The sequence below is a fragment of the Simochromis diagramma genome, unplaced genomic scaffold (genome assembly GCF_900408965.1).
Source record: "Simochromis diagramma unplaced genomic scaffold, fSimDia1.1 OVJJ01000026.1, whole genome shotgun sequence".
Classification (NCBI taxonomy): Eukaryota; Metazoa; Chordata; class Actinopteri; order Cichliformes; family Cichlidae; genus Simochromis; species Simochromis diagramma.
In genome coordinates, this window is record NW_024386985.1 from 10,047,975 (window position 1) to 10,064,890 (window position 16,916).

General features: G+C 38.4%; 2 protein-coding genes across 2 annotated transcripts; both read right to left on the minus strand.

Annotated features, from left to right (window-relative positions):
- Window positions 1-4,633: 4,633 nt before the first annotated feature.
- faslg (Fas ligand (TNF superfamily, member 6)) lies at window positions 4,634-6,488 on the minus strand. Its single transcript, XM_040040107.1, has 4 exons — window positions 6,128-6,488; window positions 5,535-5,580; window positions 5,386-5,448; window positions 4,634-5,302 (listed from the first exon to the last, which is right to left on the minus strand). Exons 1-4 carry the CDS (start codon window positions 6,425-6,427, stop codon window positions 4,884-4,886), a joined length of 828 nt encoding a protein of 275 aa, XP_039896041.1. The 5' UTR covers window positions 6,428-6,488; the 3' UTR covers window positions 4,634-4,883.
- Window positions 6,489-8,307: 1,819 nt separating this feature from the next.
- Window positions 8,308-12,610, minus strand: si:dkey-86e18.1 (uncharacterized protein LOC557342 homolog). Its single transcript, XM_040040108.1, has 5 exons — window positions 12,465-12,610; window positions 11,433-11,473; window positions 11,264-11,338; window positions 10,987-11,176; window positions 8,308-8,846 (listed from the first exon to the last, which is right to left on the minus strand). The coding sequence occupies exons 1-5, from the start codon at window positions 12,529-12,531 to the stop codon at window positions 8,824-8,826; spliced, it is 396 nt and encodes a 131-aa protein (XP_039896042.1). The 5' UTR covers window positions 12,532-12,610; the 3' UTR covers window positions 8,308-8,823.
- Between the last annotated feature and the right edge of the window lie 4,306 nt (window positions 12,611-16,916).

Below are 16,916 nucleotides of genomic sequence, written 5' to 3' on the forward strand. Positions count from 1 at the left end.
ATCACCCTGATCTTTGGCTCCCTTCACAGAATCTCAATTGGATTCAAGTCAGGACTCTGGCTGGGTCTCTGCAAAACATGAATGTTTTTGTCTGCTAACCATTTCTTCACCACTTTTGCTGTGTGTTCTGGGTTGATGTCACGCTGAAATGTCCACTGGTGCCCAAGGCCAAGTTTCTCTGCAGACTGCCTGATTTTGTTGTTGCAAATCTTCATGTATTGCTCTTTTTGCATGGTGCCGTTTACTGTGATTAGGTTCCATGGTCCATTGGCTGAAAAACACCCCAAACGCATTAGGTTACCACCACCGTGTTTAACAGTGGGGATGGTGTTCTTAGGGTTGAAGGCTTCTCCTTTTTTTACGCCAAATGAAGGAAACATCATTGTGACCAACCAATTCAATTTTTGTTTCATCTGACGTAGGCTGCCGGGGATTCCCATGCATTGAGTTTTTCCTTTCCAGTCACCTTTCTCACTCACTATGTGTTAATAGACCTCGCTGCATTGAATCATATCTGTTATTAACCTCTGTCTCTCTTCCACAGCATGTCTTTTATCCTGTCTTCCTTCTCTCACCCCAACCGGTCGCGGCAGATGGCCGCCCCTCCCTGAGCCTGGTTCTGCCGGAGGTTTCTTCCTTCCTTTTCCTTCCCACTGTCGCCAAAGTGCTTGCTCATAGGGGGTCATATGATTGTTGGGTTTTTCTCTGTATCTATGAAGCGCCTTGAGGCGACTTTTGTTGTGATTTGGCGCTATATAAATAAAATTGAATTGAATTGACCATAACACAGAAGACCACAAGTCTTCTTCTTTGTCCAGATTAGCATTTGCAAAGGCCAAGCAAGCTTTTGTGTGCCTTAGCTGGAGAAGTGGCGCCCTCCGTGGAACACAGCAGTGTGCTGTGTCCGTTGGACTGTCTGCCTTGGGACATTGCCACCAGCAGAGCCCAGATTCACCAGGATGGCCTTGGTGGTGATCCTTGGATTCTTTTTCACCTCTTTCACTATCCTCCTGGCCAGCACAGGTGTCACTTTTGGCTTCTGACCACGTCCTCTGAGATTTTCCACAGTGCAGAAGATTTTGCATTTTTTAATAATACTTTGCACTGTAGCCACTGGAACTTGAAAACATTTAGATATGGCCTTGTAGCCCTTTCCTGACTTGTGAGCAGCCACATTGTGCAGCCGCAGGTCCTTACTGAGCTCCTTTGTCTTAGCCATGTCTGTCCACAAACCAACTGCAGAGAGCTGCTGTTTTTCACCTGTTGAGTTGATTAAAACAGTGATTCTCAATTAACCAGGGTACTTAGGATGCTTTAGAACAGCTTGGACTATTTGGAATGATATAGAACTTTGGATTTTCCCAGAGACTGTGACAGTTTGTGAAGCATATGAATAACTCTGACTGTATCCTTTATTTACCGAGTTAAATAAAGTCTTGTTGACATCAAAAATGTAGTTTTGAAATGCCCAAGACATTAACAGAGATTGCAGCTAATATAACATCATAATTCTATAAAGATATTTTAAGTGACCAAAAGGGACTGGATTGATTATAGTGAAGGTACAATAACGCAGTCATAAAGATACCTCTTTCATAATTTCTTTATTTTATATAGAAATTTATTTATAAATCCTGTTCACTATAGTCTATTTACTAATATAAGTAGACAAAACACATATTAAAAAAACACATTAAAACAATTGAAATCACCTTTTGCCCAGCTTACACACATTATTCTAACACAGGTGCGACCTGGCCCTCAGAAGTTTAGGAGATAAATATCCTGAAATATCCAGAGAGGCACCAGCTTGTTCAAAATGTCTGTAAGGACATTCATCAGGGACGGTGTGTGAATCTCTTTTGTGTCATAGTGGTCGATAACCATGTTTTTAATCCCAAATTAGAGAATTAGGGAAAATTCCAAAAATTTCCAGGGGGATGAAGGTCATTAATCTGATGCTCTTCTAACCTTGTAGTTGGTCTTTAGCATGTAACATCATTTGAATCAGATGTTGTACACCATAGGACGTGCTTCAGCATCTTTATCTACAGTACTATTGCTTTTACTTTTGCACGGGTCTTGTGATGTCTGCCTTTTGCGACAGGGGGTGCTGCAGACCCCCGCCTCCCTCCTTTTTGGGTTCTTGCATGTGGCACTAAAAATATGATGAAGTGTGCAATTTGAAAAAGGTTCTTAGGCTTTGGAAACAGGGGCAGTTGGCAACACAAATGGTAAGGCGGCGAATTGAAGCTTTAATGAAGTGATGCATCAGGCAGCAATTACTCACACATTTAAATTCACTTCATGAATAAGATCTCAGTTTTTTTAAATTTGTTTTTATCACTATGATCATGGGTTTTAGAGCATCACCCTAACGTATGAGACTTATACATTAAAAAAAAGAAACTCAAAATCACACCTTTGCGTATTTGTTAAACGTACCACTCCAAAACCATGCCCACTGCAATAAAAACCACTCATCTCAAGACTCTGGAACTGCAGAGAACAGTGAGGTTGATGGTGATAATGTGAGAAGGTCGGTGTGATGCTTTGTATTCCATCTGAAACTCAGTCGGATACTCAGTGTTGTCAAGTGGGCAGAGCTTGGTTGGAAAAAGGTGATGACAATGGGTATTTTCCTATTTAATCATTAAAACAAACCTCAGTATTCAGAGTCCTTGTTACTTGCATAAATACATCTCAACGTACAAGTTCAATTACTATGAAGCTGTTCTGTGAGTTGGCTCCTAAAATATTTCTATATTGACCAGAATTCTTTCCTTACTTCACATCAGCTTTGGTAAAACCTTTGGCACAGAGAGTGTAACTTCGATCCTTTGATCTCTTGCACTTATTTGGAAAACACTACCACCGTCACTACTAGTATGCATAAGAAAAGTAGAACAAAGCGACAGTGCGCGAGAATTCATAATAGCAAAAAATAAACCAGAGACTCTGTATGGGTGGCAAATAAATTTTTAATCTTTCTAGTCATCTACTTGACTTTAATTTTCAACATGTTTGTGTCAGCCTCTTTGGTGGATCTAAAAGCCACAGGGGATGTTTTGCTCAGGCAGAGAGTAACCGCTTATCGCTTAGCTTGATCGTGTGATTGAGTTATACATATATCTATATATATATATATACAACACTCTTTTGCCACATACTATCTAATCTAGTTGTCAGACGTATAAGGTTGCGATTAAGTCTTACCGAGGAACTCATCTTAATGTGTGTTTTTGTTTAGCAACTTTTTATGCAAAGTTACAAAAGCTTAAACGTAAGGATTTCAGTTGCAGGGCCACCACAGTGAAATGTGTGTACAATAAAGATTGTGCAGTAATGCAATCATTTGGATTTGTTTTATAAAGTGCAGCAATTATATTCCTGTCTTCAGAGGTTTAGAGGGCTTTGGAGGCAAAAGCGAGACTTAGTATAGAGTATTGCTTTCAACAGCCAGTATCGAGATGATTATAAACAGTGAATATTGGAACAAGATGAAACCACAAGCCTAGACCAAGGCTTCACCAGACGGATTTATACCGATGAGTTAACGCTGAACACCTTCACAGCAGTGGTTTGAATAACGCTTTCTAGATAACTCTGTACAGCTGCAGCTGGAGGTGAGGCCTCAGCAAAGTAGAACAGACGTGGTTCACTAAATGACGCTGAATTTGTTTAGCACAGCAAAAGAAACACAATTAAATGCACTTCACTTGCTCAACTGTAGACTTCCTTTAAGGACTGCACAGTGCATGAAAAATATGTTTCATTTTTGCTCTTACTGATCATTAAAGACTGTGAAAACAATAACTGCAGAGATAGTTTAATCCAAATTATGATGTTTTAAAGGATTAGTCAGGTCTCATTCACAGTTGTACAAGTGTCTTTTAAGCACAAAGTCTTTCACATAAATCAGGATGCACGCATGCACGACCCTCGTGATAGTCTCACAGGAAGGAAACACGTCAACCCTGTTTCAGTTTTGTCCCTTCATTTGTGCCCAAGCTGCATTTTCTCACATCTACTAACATGTGTGTTTGTGGTGTACAGAAAAAGAACAGAGCAATGAGGGTGCTAAACTGAGAAAAAAAAAAAAAGTTGCAAAAATGCAAGTACAGATGCAGCGTGGTCTCTAAATCATCTATGAAACGATTAGCAGGAAAAGGAGCTTTTAATGACTGGCTGGTTTTCAGGCTCCTTTTCAGATTTAACTGAAAGCTTTAAAGAAAATCTCCTGAAGTGTTAAACTGATGCTGAATCTGAGTGGAACATATGGAAATGAGGGTCATTATCAGTAGTAAATTCAGGTTGGTGTCTTCATGTGAATACTTTCCAGTGGTCATACTCAAAACTCATGTAGGTGTTCCTCATAAGACAGACTCCTCACACACCAGATGTCAAATGGAAATACTTTATTTATTAACAAATGTTTGCTCTTTCGTCTCCTGTTGAAAGAAAATAGGAGTATATACTTTATCTGTATATACTTTTAAACTTAAGTATAACAACATTAGTTTTATAGACAAATATTTAGATCAAAACCAAAATAAATACTTAGAAAATGCTGAAATTAAATCAGAACTTTAGTGTCAAGTGACTCCCCCATTATCAGCAAAACACACAATACTTCTTTCTGCATGTGGTTAATTTAATGTCACTGCCTTTTTTAAGGTGCCATTCACGAGAATGTGCACCATTTCCCTGTTTTTACCTTCAAAGGTCATATTATGCAGAGTGCAGTTATTGTGTATGATAGAAATAACATTTGATATATCAGTCAAGTAAAGTAATGAGTAAGTTTCACTTCTGCCTGAGTTGTTTACATTCAGTTGCGTACAATTTCAATATAGGACACAATGCCCAACACCCCGGATTCTTTAGATTTTGTATAGACCAAAGAAGTTGCCATAATGCGAGTGACTAAGATATCTTGGGTGGGATACATTCACATAAACTCTGTCATATTTTTCCAAGTGCTCGACCGAGCCGAGGTAACTCTCTGTGGTCCACGAGTAGCTCGTCTGCTGAGGGCAGAAGCCCCCCCTGTGGGCTTTCATCAAAGTCAGAGGTCGGGTATCTGTTGCTCTCCTCACAAACACAGTGTGATCAAATGAGGATGTAAGTGAGCATTGCTTAAAGATCAACTCAACCCGTGAGTAAATGTGGTAGAATCCGGTCTCATTGACCTGCAGCGCACCATCTGCAGTGAGATAAGCCACTGCTCCGGAGATGAATGCCCGACTCGTCCTTGAATCCCATCTTAAAGTCATAGGGTGTTCTGTTTTCTCAATTCGCCCTGCCAAACGAAAGATCTGATGTTAACAAATGTGCAGTTTGTAACAATCAAAGAGCATGGCTTAAATTTAAAAAAAGACTTACCTATCACATGTGCTGCAGATCTTTTGCTTTTGTCCTGACCATTAAGGCCAGATTCATCAAGACCTGAAACAACACACAGATTAGAGTCACATCATCTTTTCTTATTCTTTAATGGGAAAAAAAAAAGCTGTGTGATGAGAGAGGCCTACCGATTTGCTTCTGGGGTACACTAAACTCAGCCGCAGGTTGGTTCACCTTCAGTAAAACAAAAGTGACATAGAAGTCTCAATACCACATCATAGACGCTGTGTCTCAGTGCTTATTTCTAAAACTCGCAGAGAGAGGATATCCTGTCTCACTGGACTGGTGACCACAGATGGAACAATGAAGCCCTTGGTATGCCTTTTAAATGTCAAGGCACAGCTAAAGAATAACACATCTGTAAACAGTGCCAAACCGAAGTTAATTAATTAGTAAACTTTGCTGGTCTGCTAAACTTTCCAACTACTCTTCCATTCTCCCACCTTACACCTACCCATCACTCCCCCTCTATGCATGGGTGACAGTAGTCACCTTTTTCACTTTTGGTGCGTGTCACCAATTAACACATCTGAAAAACCAAAACCGAACATAAAGGAATGTTATTAAAATTATGTCTTTGCAAATGTTACTTACTCCCCTGCTTTGTTAAGAGTCATCATTACTGTATCTCTTTCTTGATTGCACTAATCATTAGCTTATTAACTCACTGTAAGATCGTTGGATTTGTTCATTCTTATGAATTTTCCATGTTAGTCCTTACCTCTCCATCACTGTTCCTCAGTTGGTCCTCTATCCTGGAAATCTTAAGGGCTTCAAATCCCAGGGCTGCAAACACGAGCAGAAACAGAAAGAGCACGACCAATGCAAGCCCGGGGCTGATTCCCATGCAGCCCTTACTCTTCCCACGGCTCTTCATTCTCTCCTGGGCAGGCGGGAAGGACCAGCAGGGTATAAGACTTGGAGGCTGAGCAGAATCCTGCTGTCTTCCTCCCCCTCCTCCATCCACAAGAAACATTTGTGGAAATGGATAGTTCTGCTCAAAGTTCACGGTGCAGGCCATACCACTGATCTGTGATGTGTGACAGATATGTGCATCTATGTCCTCTGCAAAAAGGAGGTGTGTGCTTCTGTCTGAGCACCTCTGACTTAAAAGAAGCTGTCAAGGCATTCACCACCCACAACCCTCCCACGCATTGAAGAGAGCATGTCATTTTACATGAAAATTTTAACCACTGCTTATTTCCTCTGGGTTGTTTTGTGTTTGTTTGTTTTTTTCAAAATATTGCCATGTAACTTTTTATTTAAACGTTATCAAATAATTTGGTTATACTATGCTTCATAGGTCACCTATATGAGTGTACTGTGCAACTAAGTCTGAGAAGAGAGGAAGTTAGAGGTTTCAATTGACCCTCACCTCACTAACCACCTTACAAGTCACTTGAGACGTGAAACTTTTTCACAAATTCCACAAAAGGAAAGATTGAGCAACTACAATCACCTGCACTGGATGTTAGAAAAGTGTAAAAAGTCTAGCCGCCCAGTTGACATAGTTCTGAGCTTCTTTACTGGCCTTTCTGGTTTGACAAACTGAAACTTGAAATTTGAACCAGAGAGAGATGTCGCACAAATCCGAATCGTTTTAGAGAATAAACACGTCATTACCAAATGGTATTTTTCCTTTGATTTACTCTTAATGAGACACAGTCTGTTAGTAAACAGTGATACAGCAGTTTCAATAGCACACAGAGTATTCTTGGTGGGATGATTGTGCTGCCACATAAAAGAACGCACATCTCTGCACTGGCTTTCCTGCCGTCTGCTCGTGAAGACTTGACAGCAACGATACTTCAGAGGTGAGACTCAACCCCAACCAATACCTCAGAGATGGGCTTCCAGGAAAGCTGAACACACACCGCTTCCCTCCCTGCTCAGTGCATTGTTAATAGCGTTGTGGTCTTACTGACATTTTGGGTTGGTTTCCTAGGATATGGAGCAAATGCGCCTGCCATCTCATAGTTGTGGGTGCAGCAGTTTCCATTACCTATTATCTTTCAATCACAAAATTCTGCTTACAAGCACAAGTAACCCCTATTAGTGGGCTCTTGGGACAAAAAAAAAAGTGTCTTTCGAGTTTCGACCTTGCAGCTGAGAGAGCTGCAAGGCATTTAGAACTGCATCGAAGCAAACGATTTACATCAGCTGTGAATTTAACTAATAACGCCCATTGTCTAGATTCTGTAGTCTTTATCTTTTTTTGGTATTGGTATATTTTAATCAGTTCGGTGCAAGTCCTCAGTCCTGTCCACAACTGTTTCATTTTTCCTAGTTCATGCAGAGACAGTGGGAACTCCACCATAAAGTGTGCAATAGGTTCGAAGTAAAATGGCAACTACGTCACACTTAACCATAAATTGCACAGACTGCATTTAGTCTACAAGCTGATGTATCTGTTTCCCAGAAGTGTCATGCTGAAAGCGGTCCTCGCAGCAACAGTAGCAACAGCTTTAGCAGCAAAGAATGGGTTAGGTGGGAGGGTGGGGTTTTGGGGTCTAACCAGGCCGTCTACGCGGCTGCTCCAGTTAATATAACCTGAAAGAGAAGACTAAAATGAATCACTGAATCAGCAAGTGACTCTATCAATTAGTTGGCTTCTCACACATTCTTCTTCTGTTGCATAATGGAAGTTGATGTGGTCAGGATGACTGACTTTGCTCAGAAGTGCCTGAAAATGACAATGAACTTCTCTACCTGAAATCAACGACATTACTCATCCTCTTTGGAAACATGCAATTTCCTTACACAGCAGGTTTTGTAACTTTGTCCTAAAATACTTCATAGTTTTCATAAATGAAGCTATTGTTATGACATTATATGACAAGAGACATTTATATGCTAATATAAACTTTGGATGGATGTGCTAAATGAACACAGGAGATGAAAGAGTTTTCAATAAACCATTGTATTATAAAATATGTAATATAAAAAACAAGTTATGTGTCAGAGTCATCATCAGAAGAAGAATAACAGTCTAGTCCCAAGACATGACCAGTCCTTTCCTCCATTGTCTCAATGTTGGATGACTTCCCAGGTATCCTCCCTGCTGCTCCACAGTTTGAGTTATTCTCTTGGAAGGCAGCTTTCTGCCCAACAGTCTCTGATACCCCGTCGTTGCTTTTCTCTGAATATATTTGTCTTGATAGGGGATTATTAAGATTTGGCAAGCCACACTGCAGGATCCTGGCAAGACTCTGCGTTTGAGAGGAACTAGGCTGAACTGGTGTTCCTCTGAATGAAGCAGCAGCCACTGCCAGCCGAGTTTGATCAAAAGAAAGCGGCTGGTCCTGAATTGCGCACATGGCCTTTGAGGTTTCAGAGACCAGCTTAGTGGGTGCAAAACATCCTGCCATTCTGCTAATAAAGCCACTTTCATTTTGCTGACTGCCATCGTTTTGTGAGTCACAGGGTCCGAGGGTTTTTAACTGTAAATAAAAGTGAACACACGTGAGATATATGTATGACTGTTAACACTGTCTCAAAGCAACAACAAAACACACAATGTTAATTTCACAGGATAACAATTTGTGTTAAAGATGATTATGTTTTAATATAAATTTTTTACGCTACATCTGGCAATTTAAAAATTGTGTTGTTACTGATATAACTGTTTGTTCTAATTTTTGTATTATTATTTTTTTCCCCAGGTGGTCTCAAAAATATTATAGAATATTTTACTGAGTATCAATATGAGAGATTGAAATGCATTATGTAGTATGAACGTAATGATGCATTAACCTTCTCTTTCATGGCGTGCATTTTTAATTTCTCTTTGCTATTTGGGCTGATTGGGACCTGATAAAAAAAAACAAAAAAAAAACAAAGAACTGACTTTTTACCTGACTTTGCTCTACAAGGGCCTGATATCCACATGAGGACATTTGTTTTAAAATTTGATAGAACAGTGGCAGCATAATGTCCTTGTAGAGCCAAATTTAGTACTGTGGTCTAGACCAGCAGTCTCCAACCCCCGGGCCTCGGACCGGTACCGGTCCGTGAGTCGTTTGGTACCGGGCCACAAGAGTTGAGGCTCAGGTGTGAAATGTGTGGTTTTCAGGGTTTTTATCGGTTTTCAGCGTTATTTTGTTATCGTTTTGATCGTTAACTCGGTTTTCCTGGGTCTTTTCACGTGTGTTATGAATAAATCTTCTTTTTTTCGGTACCGGTACTAGTTTTATTTTGTTGTATTTATCCGCGACACATTAAAGGCCGGTCCGTGAAAATATTGTCGGGCATAAACCGGTCCGTGGTGCAAAAAAGGTTGGAGACCGCTGGTCTAGACAACCCAAAATGTGATGTCCACATATGTGGACACCAGGTCCTAGGAGGTTAATATTTACAAGGTAAACACCTTACATTAGTCAAATGTAATGTCAGCTCAAAATAAAAAAAAGATGTATATGCTAACTCACAGATTCTATATTGTTTAGTAAAGTCTTGTTACAAGGCCTTGCGTTACAGTTGTGGTCTGCAGTTTCCATCCAGCCATCATGAGCATGAATGTAAGGATAGTTGTAGGCTCTTCATGATTTCCTTGAATTGTTTTTTTTTTCCCCCAGAGAAGAATAATTATGTAACATGAAAATTAAATGACTTTTAAAAAACAGGAATTGGGCGCAGAAGTTTAAATTATCACTTATTCTAATTATTATTATTATTATTATTATTATTATTGAATTTCTCTAATTCACACAAGATCAAAATTTAGGATGAAATATATAATTTGATAACTCTAGCTGGATGTTTTACCACTGTTCTTGGCAAAATTACTAGAGTTCATTTAAATTGGACCTGGTTATTCAATAGGATTGAGGCTGTGGCTTTGGCAAAGCCATTCCAGGATCTAAACACATCAAAAAACATGTGGACACTTGTGTCCATGTTTCAACCATTTGGCTGTTAAACTGAAGGAAAGTTGTAGAAGTTGAATGTAGTCCGCTTTCATTATATCGTCTACTTTGTGTGATGTATCTGTACCACTGACAGCAAAATGGCCCCACAGCTTCATGCTACCACCATTACCAGATTTACCTGAAGGTGCATATACTTTTGACCCTCTGAAAAGAAAATTCAAAATAAACTCATCCTGGAAAAAGAACTGTTCAAAGAAATCATGAAAAATTGCCATTCATGGTATTGATGGTACCATTCATTCCTCTTATTCATGCCCATGTTGAGTGTATACAAACAACTAAGTGTTTTCACCGTCAACATCTTGGAGTTTTGAAACCTGATGCCACGGGCTGGTGATGGATCTGAATGTGAAATTCAAAGAACACACTCACCAGCTCAGCTTGCCCTGGTCTATCCTGCTTTCTGAAACTAATAATGGCCATCATTTACAAATATTTTATTCAGTATGAACTAAAAGTAGCAAAGTTGTTACTTAGGAGTCACTTAAGCTTTAGCTTCACTTTTCAGACTTGGAAATTATGTATATGGTTTATCTTATTTCCACATTACACATTCAGACTGTATTTTTTGTGACATTCTAAGATGAAATATTCTCATAAGTCAAAAAGAAAAACTATTAGTTTCACTCAAAGCAGAAGATTAACTACTTACCAATTGCTGGAGAATCTTGCATATCTGCTCTTCGTTTGCAATAAGCTCGAGGAGTCCATGGCTTGTGTTTACAAGATGGATCAAGAACTCGTAGTTTGGCAATGAAGCGTTTGTACTCTTTCTCTAAGGCCTCAATGTGCAGCTGAAACTCTCCTATCTTCCTCTCCGGATAATGAGAAAGTTGTGATTGCTAGAAAAACAACAAGAACTTGGTAAAGTATAAATAAATAAATAAATAATAAAATAAACCCAATCTTGCTTTGTTACAAACACTCACCTGTAGATAATACTCAATTTCATTCTTGATGCTGGGGATCCACTTTTTCACAGCAGCAGCTGAATTAAGAGTAGACTGTGAAAGGAAATGGCTTGATGAAATTAGCCAGTTAAGTGACTTGTGGTGACAACTTCATGACTTTTGTGTGTTTTGTTTGCTTCTTCATTACCAGCTTTGGTCGACGCTCATGAATATCTCTGAGGCGTCCCTCTGTAAAGGAAAAGAAACCAGTGTAGCCAAAGTCCATCTAGAACATAAGTGAGCCCCCCAACGAGGTGCAATACCATCTTAGATAAAGTGCACAAAGTGCCAGTGAATATCTTCATCAAAACATGGTCAAAGGTCACAAGGAAGATATTACTAATAACATAGATAAATTAACTAACGAACAAAAAAATCCTGCTAAATATTCAGTTCAGTAGCACAACAGTTACTTGCCTTGAGATTCTTAGCATAATGTTGCCTCTTATTAATTATTTTTGTTTTCCTGCAGAATAGCCCGCAGGCCATATTTTATGTGTCTGTTATCTAGAAACATGTCTAACCACTCAGCCATCTTGGTCGACCTAAAGGCAGTTATTTGGGCAGTTATTCTGCAGCCTTATGAAAATGACCTTAAATTTCATTAGCCATCTGGGCATGAAATATTTATTTACAGAATCACTTGATGAAAATGCTTCTAGTATCATCCACCTAACTTTATAGATAGATATAGATAAAAGTTACTCCCCTCTTGTTTTATATCTGGGGAAGTTTCCGATTAAGAAGTACTTACTTGTCCCTACTGGGAAATCATCCACAATCACCTTAAAGCTTTTATGTAACAGTCGTCTTACTCTTCTTTTTTCTAACATAACAACAGGTAAAAATGCAAACTTATATTTTAGTTGCTTTTGTCTCTGGTTATCTCTGGGTTTCAGAAGGGATCGCTTATGGTCGGATATGCGTTTTCACGTGTATTAAACCAAGTGAATATGTGAGAATGAGAGACAGTGGACAAATAATGCTATGCAGTCCAGCAAAACTCCTACTTTTTGAGCTTTGGTGAGTGTGTAAACTACAAGATTTCAATGTATGTTTTTAATTGGACTAGCAGCTGAGGGTTAGCACTAGTGTAGTTAACAGGCAGAGCTAGCTGCCCCCAAAGCGGCTTGTTTTTATCAGCTGAATGCATATCGCACTAAACGTATTACCCGCTTACCGTCTCTCTCTTTCTGGAGCCACAGTCTGTTCAGTCTGCCCTGCTGTTTTTCCTCATTTCTCGCCATTTCCACTTCGTCCACAAAAACCGCTGCGAATAAGGAAAAACAATATCACGTGACACACAACAGCCCTCACGTGATCTCAACCAACATAACGCGAGAGCAGCAGTTAAAATCGCAAAATACATGCAATCCCGCGTAAAACCAAACCCAAAATGTTTGTCTTGTGGTTCGTTGGTAAGCGAACGAAATGAAATGTAATATATGGGTTAAAGCGTGCAAACCGAGTGCATTTATTTTTTATTTTTATTTTTATTATTATATTATTATTTTTTAAATATTATTATTATTATATTTTTTAATCTATTACCTGCAAAGGAGCAGGAAATCCGAATATTCAAGCAGAATCTGTGTAGAAAATAGTGTACATAACAATCGCCCCTGTTACAGATTTATTACATGCAAAGTTGTTAGACATGATTAGAAATATTTTGTGTTGGATAATTATTAAAAAAACAGACATTACTTAAAAATATATAATAATACTTAAGTAGCTTAAAAAAGTTCGGGCGATTTAAAATATAATTAAGCTACTTAAATGTAGAATTGCACTTTTCATAATCACAGACGTTATACATATTCTTAAATGGAAATTATTCATTCATATATGTGCATATCAATTTAATGCAGCCGCTGATTAGTTTACTTACTCATATACTGATGAGTAAATGTATCTATAACAATTAAGTTGACATATCTGCAACAAAATGTAAACAATCATTTATACTGTTTATTTTATTTCAAGCAACTAAGACGTTCAAATGAATTATATGGAGTAGAAAGAACAACATTTTCATCCAAAATATAGAACAGGAAAAGTAACAAAAAGCCCCTTTGTGTGGCCCTTTAAAAATGCACCCCTTTAGAGCCCTGGGGACCATAAATGGTCCCGCCCCAAAAGTGCAATAAAAAGATTATATATTCATATTTTTTTCCAATTTAAATTGGTCAGTCTTTTAAAACTACTTCTCCCTGAAATATTCATATAAAGTTTTAATTATATTTTCGTTGTTTTAACCCTTTAAATCCCAGTTTTATTACATGAGCGCCCTGTTTTTAGCCACAAAAAACAAAAAACTAAATATTTTCCAAAAAAAACATTTGAAGTAATATTTGTTTGTTATTATAATTAGGCCTTTAGATGGACTAAAGATTGGCACCAACAGTCATTTCGATCGCCTTTTTTTTTTTTTTTTCAGGACCAGAAAATGGTCTCCAGGCGGCAAATGCTCCTCCTCTAGGCCGAAATCAGTGCATATTGCCGGGGTAAGTCGCGACGATCACCGGGGCACGATCACCGGGGACTGCTTTTTCCAGCCCACACGTCCGATACCACGTGACAACAAATACGTCATTTCCTGTTGACTAAAAAAATAAATGCACCCTCTCATGGTCCTAGGGACCAAAAAATGGTCCCGCCCGATCAGCGGGCGAAGCCGCTGCTGCACGCCGGAAATGAGGCTTCATTTTCCGCAGGTCTGTCCAAGCAGCCCGCTGTTTTCCAGCAGGGATCAAATGTGGAGCGAGGGCGCCACCCGGTGGACAAATAAAAAAATTACAACTCTAAGGCTCATAGACCAAAACGAAACGGACACATAAGTATTCACCAAGACATTAACGGTAATAATTCTGCAGTGAAAAATAGCGTTTATAATGGGTTTCAATGGGGACCAAAAATGGTCCCTAGGGCTCTAAGAGGATGTGTATCGTTAGCTTAGCCACTGAAGCTAATTTAAGGAAGTCAGACTTGAATTTTGAAATGAAATTATGCCAAACTTTTTTTTAGAGAATTTGGCTATATTCTATTCAACACAGTGCAAATGGCTTGTACCTGAAAACCTAAAGGGACCATTTATGGTCCCAGGGCCACAGAGGGGTAAAAAGACAGTAGCGCAACATTGAAATACTAATATAAAGTACATTAAACTTCAGTAAGGTATCTGAGTAAATGTACGTTAAGTTACATTCCTAATCGCTGTCATTGATATTGATATTTTTTTATTAAAAAAAATTGTTTCCAATGATTCAGTTTTTCTTGTAAATTTTTCAAGTGCTACTTTTCCCTCATTTTTGGCCCATTTTCAGATGATTTTTTTGGAACCACTTTACATTGACCTTTGGGTCATTCATCATGAACAATGCACATAACTCAAGGGATGAACCAGTGTTGTGTCTACACATAATAGAAAACCTAGTAAAGAATCAATTTTCAATTGTATGGTTTGCCACTCTTTTTTTTTTTTTTTAGCAATTAGACTCTATATGGAATTATTGTTGATCGTCAGATCAGTCTTTTGACCTTGAAGGAGAGGTCAAAGGTTAAATGGAACACAAGCTTTTACATTTGATGTTGTACTTTCTATATGTTAATATTGTGATGTGAGAGTGGCTATAAAACTGACATTTTCTGAATCTCTGAAAAAATCTCTAAAGAGTATACTGATTTAATTGTGTTTTTTTTTTTTTTTGGACACATTTTCAGTGAATTATTTTAGTTCACTAGTTCCAGGAGGTCAAAGTTCAGACTTGTGATGTCATCAGTAAGTGCAAGAAGGAAAAAAGTAAACAGCGTGTGGAACGTGAGAGCGTGGGTTGCTGATGATATGCTATGCTGCCTGTAAACTCCAAACCTGAACTGAGGAAAATAAAGTTGCCAAAAGGAGAACGGAGCCATGTCTGTCTGAGGGTGCAACATTAACAATACGCATCACACTTGTGAATGTGAGAACTGAGAAACTTCACAGACATCTTGTGACTTAAAAGGCTTTTTGTAAAATTTCAACCAACAAATCATTAAGTTGACCTTGCAGACTCCGGTGGATGTAAGCCAAGTTTTAATGGATTGTTAACACAACCCCACTATAAACACCCAAAAAGTTTAATCACAGTTCACTCAAATCTATCTTGTTTATAGATGGAATGATGACACGCATTTGTGCTCACATGCCTGCAAGCATACGAGCACACATGCATGCAATAAACGCTATCAAAAACATAACCACTCAGCAGAGATAAAAATCAAGCAAAGATCTGACATGAGACCCGAGAGCTGCATCTGGCTGTTTCATACGGTAAAACATAACCATACAGCAGGGAAAAAAGCTGCATCTGGCGCTTCAGTTGAACCATCTACACTTTGCCAAGCCTAATCAGACCTCATCATGCGCTTAGTGGAAGAGCAGCTGTCAAAAAAACATTCTTGAAGAAGAGAAACAGGGACAAAAGCTCAGGTGTGCAAAATTAAACACAGAATGAGCTAAAAATCACTGGCAAAAAATACTGTCAAATTGAATCCTTATATAATTTGTTATAATTCTATTACTTAACACCAAATAATACAATACATTTTTATGATGAATATTTTAGCATTGTCCTACGATATTTTTGACCCTTGATGGAAAAAAAGTACATTTTACACACTTTAACAGTTGTTAGTGCGAAGTTTCGTTGACATTTCTTATTCATATAACAGCGTTGGAAAAGTAACAGTTAGCCTGATGAGAAGGAAGCGCACATTTTTCCTGTTGTCATTAAACCTCAAAAAAAAAAATCCCTCAAAAAAAAAAAATCCCACCCTAGTGCTAATAGGTCTTCAGGGGTTTTGCTGCCAGGACCACAATCACACAGGAAGATCTAAATGACGGTAAATGCAGATAATAATCACCGCTGCACAATCATCTACAACATTTTGCAGCTATACCAAGCTTTTGTAAAGCATTTAAATGCATCAAAATCTGTGCGAGTGAAAGATAATCTAGTGTGTGAAATTACTATTCCTAGAATTTTCAGGTATTTGTATTTTACTCAGCATTGTATTTTCATAGTTTTTATTTTCTCAGAACTTTCCCCCCCCAAGTTTTCACATAAATTTCTACTCCTACCATTTGCAAAATAAACTCATTGCTTTAGGTTAAAGACATTTGAGGCAAGTTTATATTTATCATCACTGCAGGCCTTCAAACATCAAAGTGATCTGAGCGTAAATCTTACACGTGTATTCTCCACCACTGGACCTTATCAGACAGAAAGAGGTAAAATCATATCGTTTATGCATCATTTATAGCAGTTTTAGAAGTGGAGCGAGTGTAAGAAGTAATGTTTTTAAGTGGCAGGTAATTTTAAAATACAAAGTTTCTAAAAGTTCAACAAAAATCAGCAAAATACAGAAAGTAACTCTATTACAGATCTTTTTGGGTTTGTGCCAAGAATTCATTTGTCAAATCAAATATACGAGCTATCTGTTGTTGTGATCCCTTAAGGGGGAGCAGCTAAAAGAATCTAAGGAGGCAGAAAGTAGAGTAACATAGAAACACTTAAGTAAATTAAACCTTTACTTCAGTAAGATACTCAAGTACATGTACTAAGTTAAATTCCTACCGATCCTCACCATT